At 39.8% G+C, this 11483-nt stretch overlaps 1 protein-coding gene across 1 annotated transcript in view; it reads left to right on the forward strand.

The window, feature by feature from the left end:
* MTNR1B (melatonin receptor 1B) overlaps positions 1-10856 on the forward strand; it is a 35194-nt gene extending 24338 nt beyond the window's left edge. The window contains exon 2 of the mRNA XM_033948585.1: positions 9864-10856. Within this exon, the coding sequence (XP_033804476.1) occupies positions 9864-10732 (869 nt within the window). The 3' untranslated portion in view covers positions 10733-10856. The remainder of the gene's footprint in view (positions 1-9863) is intronic.
* The last annotated feature ends 627 nt before the right edge of the window (positions 10857-11483 follow it).

Genomic DNA, 11483 nt, shown 5'->3' on the forward strand with positions numbered 1-11483 from the left:
CCTAGCCAAAACCCAAGGAGTAACAACATTCCATTATCTCACAGTAAGCAAGATTCCGGAACCCCAAATAGTAGCAACATTCCATACGGAATCTCCAAAGGGTAACAGGATTCTAGAATCCCAGAGAGTAGCAACATTCCATGCTATCGATCCAGGGCAAGCAGAGGCTTCCCCCATGTCTTTCTCAATAACAGACTATGGACTTTTCCTCCAGAAACTTGTCCAAACCTTTCTTAAAACCAGCTACGCTATCCACTCTTACCACATCCTCTAACAACACGTTCCAGAGCTTAACTATTCTCTGAGTGATAACTAGTTATCAGAGAAGGCTGAATATCAGTGTTATCCAGCTGACTTTTAATCATGTCCTGGAATGTCTCTGACCCTCCTTTTCTCAACTGGTTAAAAGTTTAACAAGGCAACAATTTTGGTTATATGTTAACCAGTCAGCAGACCTGAATTTTAATTAAATAAATATTTACCTGTTAACTTCTGAAGGTAACTGAATAAATCTCTTGAATATCGAACCCCTCCCCTTAGGGCAAAATGCATAATTACACTTTTGTGCATATATTTACGTTTTGTGTCTCACACACTATTTGATAAGTACTATTTGATAAGAATAAGTAGCTTGTTTGCCTGAATCAAATTTCAATCAGTATGTAAGGTAATAGAGTGGATAACTAAGGTAATACATAGGGCTAGATTCACAAACCTGACGCTCCGTGGCCGATCTGTGCAGGCCCGACCAATTCACAAAACAAAAAAAATTAAAATGAGGGCGATCGGAGGAACGTCCCCCCCTCCAATCGCACAGATCGCTAGTGTGCGATCCTGACACATGCGCAGACCATCTTCCTTGCCTGTAGATGGTCTGCTCATGCTCTCAGCATTTTTTTTTTTTTTTTTTTTGCAAGCCCTTCATGTCCGGCAGAGCTTTTTTAAAAACTTTTTGACTGTTTTTTTTTTTCTACTTCATGAGCCCATGGTTTTAACCTGCTTTAAACCCGCCAGGAAGGGCAGGTGAGTCGGGGCTGAACAGGGCAGGAGATCAGCTAGAAAGTTGGGTGGCTGAGAGCAGGTCGCGGCAGAGAGCAGGAGAGCCGGGGGAGGAAGAGAGCAGGTCGCGGTAGAGAGCAGGAGAGCCGGGGGAGGCAGAGAGCAGGTCGCGGCAGAGAGCAGGAGAGACGGGGGAGGCAGAGAGCAGGTCACGGCAGAGAGCAGAGGCAGAGAGTGGGTTTATTTCAGGGCTGCAGGACTGGCAGGACAGTCAGAAAGGACGTGAGCAACTGGTCCCCAGCAGTTGCTTCTTGTTGATTGGCCAGCCCAGTCGGTGTTCAAGATTTTTGTTTTGTGAATCGTGTCCCTGCCTACTTTGCATGCCATTTCCCTCATTTGCATGCATGGATCAGAATCGGATCAGTACACAGGTTAGTGAATCAGGTCAGAGGGAAATCGGGTCATAAAGGGGGGCAGACTGCCCTGGGAGTCGTCTCAATGGGGGGCGTTGGCACCTCTCCGCTCTGCCCCACCAAGCCATGCTTTGCACCATCCCTCCCCTGTACCACTGTAGACTTTTGCTAGTGTGAGTGATTTCTCCTGCCTGTTGCTCGCGCCGGCCTGGCTCCCCTCTGAATCACTTATGGGTCGTGGGGCCAGGAAGTGACATCAGAGGAAAACCATACGCTGGTGTGAGCAGCATGCTGGTGAAGCCACTCGCACTGGTGAAGATTTACAGAGGTACATGGGGGGAAGAGATAATGCAAGTGTGGAGTGGGGGGTGGGAAGGAGTGGAGGGAGGGTGCCTCCACTCCAGCCTCCTCCTACCCTCACTACGCCACTGGTAATACAGGAGTTTTTATAAGAATTCCTTGACAATTATACTTGAGAGCAGATTGAAGAATGAAACACTAACCATTTCCTATTTTACAGAAACCCTAAATGTCAGATTACGCAAAAGAATTTTGGCTTGAGAACTAACTGTGTCATTATTACATTGCTACCCCTCCTGGGTCCTGATTAGAATATTTTGCGCTGTTTATCCACCAGTTATTATCTCTGTCTCTCTGCTGGGAACAGGTTTTCATATGCCTGATAGTTTAGAATGCTGCCCCATTGTTTCTTATCAGGCTTGATAATCGGCCGTTGCGCAGCTTTGGTTTAAAAAAATAATAATAATTAGGGCCAGCTTGAAGTCAAAAAACAGAACTGTATGGAAAATACCAGTCTGTTGATATACTTAACTGTAAGGCACTACATAATTTTAGAAATGAAACTTCTCACACTGGGTTTGAATGATTACAGTCCTGGGTTGACCCCCCACTGCATGCAAGGACTTCTCACCTTGTTTTTCTTAGGGAATGCAATTGCATGCAGTTGGGTAAATTGAGGACGGGTTCAGTACTGTCAAGAGAATCTGGACCAGTTGGCACCATAGTGCTTATTCTAAAAATGCTCACTTTGGTCAAAATGTAGCTTTCCCCTCATGTCTCTTTCAGCAGATCTATTTTTCACATCTAACACCAGGTGGCAATAGAGAGTTAAAAGACACAGTTGCTCATGAAAACGAGTTTGCTTAAGGGAATATAAACTAAGAAATATTAAAAGTTTAATAGCACATTAAGCATAAATTGTATAATAATTTGCATATTATACGAGGACGCACAATATATAATATGTTCATATAATGAGTCAAAATGTGTGATCATGGCATCCCCTCTTCAAACCCAGCATGCACCCAAAAAGAGGGAGAAAAAGCCTCAGACTAATGTAGCAGTATAGAACCAAAAGGTACAAATCAAAACAGCTTTTAATACTTTCACTGGCAAAAAAAACTCCCTCACAGAACAGTTCAGGTTTAGAAAAGGGCAAAGTCACCCGAAGGCACATTCAAGGGCTTAGCTGACAAAAGATGACTTGAGCTCTAACGCAGTCACGTCTTCTCCAATCTTCCCACCAAGCGACCTTGTTTCACCAATGTTTTGGCTCATCAGAGGAATAAACAATACAGCCTTGAAAATTGCAGCCACCCTGAGACCAGCATTGCAAGCTGCTGAAAATAAAAGGGGTAAAAATATAAAGGGCAATTTTAAAAGGCATTTCTATACATCAATACGAAAAAAAGAGACAATGAAGATATTCAGAAAAAGCAAACTCAAGGGAACCTTTTACCAAAGTGTGTTAGCATTCAGTAACAGTTAATACACAGACTTGCTAACTGCTTTTGTAGTATTTCAAAGGTTACCGTGTGCTAAGTCATACATTAAGGGAATTTTGTGTTAGGAGTCAGAGAATGAGCTGTCCAGACATGTCCAGGGAAATCCAGACGTCTGGTAACCCTACTCTTACCACAATCGTGGTAACTTAGATCTGGTCCTTATATCTTGTTTAACTGTACAAACAACTGACCTTGAGTTTAGCCTCCCATTGGTCCCATAGCCTCTCTGTGTCCCGATCGAGGCATCTGGAAGCGCACTGATGTCAATGTGATGACATCACACGTTTGCATTATGTCATCACGTCCATATCCACGCATGTGTGAAGGTCCTCCAGATGAGCCCTGAGCTGCCAGTGGGGGGGGGGGGAGGGGTGCTGGCAGGAAAGACACATGGAGAGGAGAGGGGCTGGTGCTGGCTGATTGCCACCATGAGAGGCATGTCCTGTAGGCAGTCAGCTGGCGTTGGCACCTCTCTTCCTCCCCAGCATCTCAGGAAGCATACTAGTGAGCCATGATACACTTGTTTATCCCAACAGACTCTCTACTACCTATCTTGTCCTCATCTAATATCTGCAGTTGACACCTCGGCTTTATGATAAGCTGTATTGTAGAAAAGCATTAGCATCCTATCTATGTTGTTTGAATGGTCTAATATGTGTAATGTAATGTAATTTATTTCTTATATACCGCTAAACTCCGTTAGGATTCTAAGCGGTTTACAGAAAAATAGACAATAGGGTGCATTAAAATTATAAGTAAAATAGGTACTTAGAAATTCCCTTACTGTCCCGAAGGCTCACAATCTAACTAAAGTACCTGGAAAAATGACAATTAGTAGAGTAATGAAGAAATAAAATAGAGAATAGATGAGAAAAATAAGAAAATAAACATTCTAATAAGACTACAATGATCTAAAGGACTTTGAAAGGTTGAAAAAAGAGGGGAGATAAGAATAGATGCAGAGGGAGAACCGTTGAAGCAATAGAATTCTGGGGAAATTTAAATGAAATTTGAATGATAAAATAAAACAAAATAAGTGGTAAAACAATAAGTGAGATTAAAAAATATATCATAAACTAAAAAGAATTGAAAATAAAATCAAAACAGTCAAAACTGAAGTCCAGCTTGAACGGGCCCCTTATTAGATGTTTCACATTGTATTATAGTATATCTCTGCTATTTGAATTTCAGTGCTGTTAAATAAGTTTATTTTTGAAATTGTTTCATGGTAGGCTTATTATTAAGTTTCAATGTGATGATTTTCAATTTACCTCAGTCGTTTATTTATGTTTATGTCAATTTGGCCTTTTTACTACTGTTATGCTGTTAAAATTATAAGAATAGTTTCCCACCTGAAACTATTGCTTCTGGTGGGAAACCTTATGCCAAACCTATAGGTTTGAACGTATGAATGTTTTGAACACTCTCGGGAGGGGGGGGGGAGGGGGATATGTACATACAATAATATTTGATGAATTTCAGTGCTGTTTATTCTGTTAACTACATATGATAATATGTTGCACTTTGTCTTGGCTTTAAAAACGAATAAAGATTTAACAAAACAAACAAAAAAAATTATAAGGTTTATGTTGAATTGTACTTGCTGTACACCGCCTTGGGTGAATCTCTTCATAAAGGCGGCTAATGAAACTCAATAAAATAAATAAACAAATATTCAGCAATTCTGAGGAGATAATCTGAGCTGTGCGCTTTCTAAAACCTTCAAACGGTACTGAACCGTGCTGTTAGAGAATACCTGAAGGGAGCTTAGGACGCTGCCATTTCTTTTGTTATGTAAATGATTATATGCTCTTGTTTAAAATGCAATGTCAGGAAAAGCCAGGGTATCACAAAAAACTTCCTTGTGCCTTAGCGCCTGGAAATGGAAAGGTAAATGGAACATGTTTTAATGAAAAATAGAAAAATACAGGTCTCCATAATTGCTCCATTTTAAATGCATTCCACTCTGTTTATAGTCTTGTCTACAAATACAGATGCAGGCCTTTCATTCACCTCTGGCAGCTATCAAACCCAAATATATCAACTCCTCACAGCTCCAGTATTCTGGCGGAAAAACAGCTACATCCACTTAGATCATGGGCACAGATATTCTTATGCTCCAAGAAATCATTTATTCTATAAGGCACCACCAACCTGTGTCTCAGTTTTGCTGCTACAGACCAAAATAGTGAACCTTTTTTTTACAATATTTATGAAAAGAAGCAGCATTCTAGATATTTATTTGAATTCACTATTATCTTTTTTTTTCTTTCTAATAAATCTTAACTGGATCGCAGTTACATAAAACCCCGATCTCTTGCAGCCCCAAACATGCCTGCCTGCCCCAACTCTCCCACCCTTCCCCGCACTGCAAGCCTGTGGTTTTAACCCGCCAAAACAGCCCTGAGCTCCAGCAATAGCATTTTTTGTAGGCTTTCTTGCAGCCCTGGCTGTGCTAAGAAGAAGAAAAAAAAACAAAAAACTCTGGTCTGTGCATGTGCGAGGATCGCTATAGCACGATCCATGCCTGCAGATGGGGGCATCCTTCCAACCACCCTCATCTGCATGTTAAAGTTTACTGAATTAGTTGGACCTGCCCGGATCGGGCCCGAATCTGGCCTGATCTGGCAGGTTAGTGAATCCTGCCCTTTGTCCGTATCTTTGTCTTTATCTGGGTTTTATGTTACCCTATGTTACTTTTATTTTTATTATTACTTTTTTTAAACTCTAATTTTAATCACCTGTAAACTGTCCAGATATTTGTCTGATCATCAGTATATCACACTGTAAATAAACTTGGAAACTTGGAACTTGGAAAAATTGACACGCCTGTCTAATGGCTTAAGAAAGCTTGTACATGTCTAATACGTTAGAGAAACCATTCAAGCGAGACCTGTTCTTGGACGAGATCTATTCCCATCGTGACGACAACTGCTGGCGTCAACCTAAATGCAGGTCATGCATAAAATATGGCTCATGGAAGAAAAAGGTATCAACGAGGTTTTATTGATTTACCTGATTCAGTACAGATTTCTCAGATCTAAAACCGCAGTAAGCGGTTTCTACCATGGCCCAGAGTGATAAATGCTCTGATGCTGCTCCGACGCTCATAGTGAGCATTTAGCGCTCCACGCCATGGTCGAAATCTCTATAACAGCTTAAAAAAGGAGGGGGGGGGTTACTTAGGGCTCCATTTACAAAGCTGCGCTAGGGCCTTAACGCGCGGAAAAGTACACGCTAGCCGCTACCGCCTCCTTTTAAGCAGGCAGTAGATTTTCAGCTAGTGTGCGCTATAGCGTGCGCTAATCCGGTGCGTGCGCTAAAACCGCTAGCGCAGCTTTGTAAAAGGAGCCCTTAGCAAACTGGCTTCAATAATGAGCTTTAACAAGCTCGTAATTGGAAAAAAAATAAAATTTAATTGAGAGATAGATGCCTATCATCTTAGGCGTGATTCTACAAACAATAAATGCCCATCGCATGGTGCCTAGCCGCACCTAACACCAAAGTAGGCATGTTTAGGGGTTGAGAAAGACTTAGGTTGCAATGTAGACTTGGCCTAGGGCCCTCTTTTACTAAGGTGCGTTAACTGATTAGCCAATCGATTTAGCGCACGCTATATGCTAATGCGTGGTAAGTTTTAAGTTAGGTACCATTAAGCGCAGTCCTTTAAAGGACACCTAAGTGTGATTGGCATGCAGTCGGGGGTCTATCTATAGGCATCAATTAATGAATCTGGCCCTTGTCGGCTGTACATGCGTAAGCCTTTCCTGCATATCACGAGGGCAATTTTCAAATTCATCGCTTCACACACAGCTTTGAAATTAACTCTCTCCATACTTTTTTTTTTTTTTTTAATTAATATTTTATTGGCATTTGTTACATAAATAACAAAAAAAAATTAAGGAAAAAGACAAAAGCAAATTCAAACATGAAAACTTACTATTCGTAATAAAACTTCCTTCAAGTCCACATCAACGAGGCCTCTCAGTGCTAAACGTAATAAGAATTTTGTATAGGTAACCATTTATAATCATCCTTTACAGGCAAAGGCCTATTCCAATATGTCACTAATCCTCTACAACAGGGGTCTCAAAGTCCCTCCTTGAGGGCCACAATCCAGTCGGGTTTTCAGGATTTCCCCAATGAATATGCATTGAAAATAGTGCATGCACATAGATCTCATGCATATTCATTGGGGAAATCCTGAAAACCCAACTGGATTGCGGCCCTCAAGGAGGAACTTAGAGATCCCTTCTCTACAATGTCTGAATTAGTATCTGAAACTTTTCAAAACAACTTTAGCAATCAAAAAATTCTCCAGTTGTGATGGATCCACAAAATGAATCAGCTTTATAATTTACAAGACCCTTGCATGGGAATTTTAGGAAGAAATTAGCCCCCACTGCCAGCACTTAAGGCTTAAGCAATAGGAACTGTTTCCTCCTATATTGTGTCTGTCTGGACACATCAGGAAAAACCATTAGCTGTCCACAGAACAAAGCTTGTTTCTTCACAAAATACAACTTAAGAATAAGTTGGTTTTCGATTTCCAATTTAAAAGTAACCAACAAGGTGGCTCGTCTTGTAATCACAAAGCAAGAAAACCAAAGGAAGAGGAAGGTCCAACCTTGTCTGGAGTGAAAAAACCAACCAGGAGCAAACAAACCAGAACTGCAGATATGTACAACGATGTAGGCAAAATTTATTGTGACAACCAAAATATATCTAAAAACCTTTTTACCAAACAAGGGACTCAACACGGTCCGTGTTTCGGACAACCTTCATCAGGGGTCCTATTGAGTACAAATGTAACACAAAATACAATGTTAAAATCATATTAAACAATATTAAAAAATACAATAAAATGATGATAAAAAGGTGAGGATTGAAAGGTACGAATAAAAAAACATAGAAGGACATGATGATCATATTTGATCATAATATTAAACATTGTAATCTAATGACGTAAAGACAAGTATATATATATATTTTATGTGTTTTAAAAGAGTGACAATCCCGCATGCAATATTGGTAGACTACATGCAGGAAAGATAACATCAAACCAGATTTTAATGTTTAGCAGCTAATAGTAGTGTGAAGTATAAATAGACATTGGGGGGACGTAAGTAACTGTGAGAGAACAACAGGAAAAAATTAAATACGAGTCGGTTGATAGTGATTGACTAATAGCATCAGAAGTAGACATAATGGAGACAAATAAGGAAACATAAGAAACAGTACTAGTGAGAGAAAATATTGAAAAAAGAAAAAGGGAATGTTAAAAGAAGAAGAGAGACCCAATTGTGAGAAAATTATATGGTAGAAAAGGGAAGAAAAATGGGTCACAAAAAATTGCAGTAGAAAAGATTGCAGTAAAAAAACTATCATGGACCATAAAAGAAAAAGAGAAGTTAAAATATGGACTTAAAATAAATTACAACATATGATCAAATGAAGCACCGTTATTAAATTAAAATAGATGATATAATGTATATAAAACATTTATCGTAAACAAATTGAATCATCACATATGAAAACATTAATATATCATGAATAGACACATATGAAAATACCATATATAACCTAATATAATATATTATAAAAACTATAATAATTATCATAGAGTGGAAGACTTACCATAAATAATAAATAATTTAAATTTAATTAAATTATATAGTATATTTGTTATAAAATTATTAAATCCTCACGTGTAAAAAACGTTAATATATCTTAAATGAACACATTTAAAAATTCCATATAGTACCCAATACAATATGTAAAATGTACAAAGGACAAAATTACTATCTTGGAGTGGAAGACCAACCGTGGATAATTAATAGGCAGACAAACCACCTTATACATAAATTCTCTTACTTAGTAGAAAGTAATGAATGAATAAAGAAAGGACTGATTATAACATGTCATGGCTAAAAATCATAAACAAATGAGTTAGCAAAACATACAGCCGAGAAGGGTTTATATATGAAAGGTCACATACGGTCTAACCTTTAAAACAGAGTAGATGACACTGCCCTTTTTATCGAAAAAAAATGATGATAACATTAGGCATGGCTCTGTGCACACATGAATAACTTGCACTGATTGGAAGGAAAATGATAAATGATTTTGCGAATGGACCTTACAGGCAATACTAATAAACTTAAAATCAAAAAGTCATTGCAGTAAAAACATGATATTTAAAAGACGGAAGTTAAGCGTATGTTGCCTTGAATGGTCTTGTAATCACATCTTTAGATGATTCAAGAAGCTGGGAGACATTTAAACTATCAGGAGAAACAATGTTATCAATTCTCCTTCTTGTTTCTTTAGTTGTAATATAGGTTATCGGGTGTGAATAAATCCACCTGATTATATTGTAAAACATCTCTCCTATATATCCTCAGGAGTTCTATCGATGCCAAATAATGCGATAAGGGGAAATTCAAGAACCTTGTCAGCTGTACATGCATAAACCTTTCCTGCATATCAAGAAGGCAATTTTCAAATTTGTTGCTTCACACACAGCTTTGAAAATAACTCTCTCCATACTTACCTCTGCATTCTTCCTCTGTCCATATGAAAGCACAATTTCAAAACTGCGTAAAAATGCTGCTGTTTTATGTGTTGTGTTTCTTTCTCTCCTCAGGTAATGCATTTGTGGTGAGCCTGGCCTTTGCAGACCTTGTGGTGGCCTTATACCCGTATCCACTCGTGCTGGTGGCCATTTTCAAAAATAGATGGTCCTTGGGCGAAATCCATTGTAAAGTCAGTGGCTTTGTGATGGGACTCAGTGTGATCGGGTCCATCTTCAACATCACAGGAATTGCACTCAACCGATACTGCTACATTTGCCATAGTTTTGTCTACGATAAGCTTTACAGTACTTGGAATACAATGATTTATGTCTGCCTAATTTGGGCACTAACTGTGGTTGCAACTGTGCCAAATTTCTTTGTTGGTTCCTTAGAATACGATCCACGAGTCTACTCCTGCACCTTTGTTCAGACAGTAAGCTCTTCCTATACCATTACTTTGGTTTTCATTCATTTCATAGTACCTATCGCTGTCGTGACTTTCTGTTACCTGAAGATTTGGATTTTAGTCATTCAGGTGAGACGAAAAGTCAAGTCTGAGATGAAATCCAGAATGAAGCCAAGTGATTTCAGAAACTTTCTCACGATGTTTGTCGTGTTCGTGATTTTTGCCATCTGTTGGGCGCCACTGAACTTCATTGGGTTGGCGGTGGCCATCAGCCCTTCGGAAATCGCATCAAGAATTCCAGAGTGTTTGTTCATTGTAAGCTACTTTATGGCATACTTCAATAGCTGCCTTAATGCCATAATATATGGACTACTTAATAAGAATTTCCGTAAAGAATATAAGCAAATCTTAATGTTCCTGTGGATGCCCAGGTTCTTCGTGCAGGAAACATCTAAAGGAGGGACTGAAGGACTGAAAAGCAAACCTTCTCCTGTCTTCAATAACAATAATCAAATGAAAACTGATACAATATGATTGTTACTTAAGACGAGCAACAAAGTGCCAATTTTAAAAGGTTCTACCTTGGTGATCTTTCATGATTCACATCTTTTGCTTTCCATTGTGTTTACAGACTGAATTTATTCCAATCAGTAGTTCTTGACAGGGTAACATGCCCTAGAGCACAGGTGTCAAACTCAAGGCCCGCAGGCCGAATCCGGTCCACGGCGCAATGCGGTGTTTTCATTGCCGTCCCCGGTATTATCTTCTGGCCGGCTCCCTCCTCCTCACTGCCGCAGTGTGCATATAGCCGAGGGCGGCGACTCCTACGCACGTTTTGTGCCTGAACTAGAAGCCTTCTCTCTGACGTTGCAACATCAGAGGGGATGATTCTGGATGAGGCACGGGACGCGTGAAGAGCCACTGCCCGCAGCTTTGTGCACACTGCAGCAGTGAGGAAGAGGGAGCCGGCCAGAAGATAACACCAGGGGCGGCAATGAAAACACCACATCACACCGAGGGCTGCATTAAACAGCCTCACAGGAGCCAGCCAGAAGGTAAGGCACCCACCGGAGGGAGGTACCTAGTTGAGGCACAGCATGGAGCGAGGGAAACAACAAAGGTAGGGGGAGAATGACTTTATTTTCAATTTAGTGATTGAATTGTGTCAATTTTGAGAATTTACATCTGCTGTCTATATTTGGCACTGTTCAGGAAGAAAGGCATTGGTTTCTTTTTCTGAACCATAATTTGGAAAGCAACAGTTAATTGTCTTCAATAAAGATCC

The sequence above is a fragment of the Geotrypetes seraphini genome, chromosome 6, assembly GCF_902459505.1.
Source record: "Geotrypetes seraphini chromosome 6, aGeoSer1.1, whole genome shotgun sequence".
Classification (NCBI taxonomy): Eukaryota; Metazoa; Chordata; class Amphibia; order Gymnophiona; family Dermophiidae; genus Geotrypetes; species Geotrypetes seraphini.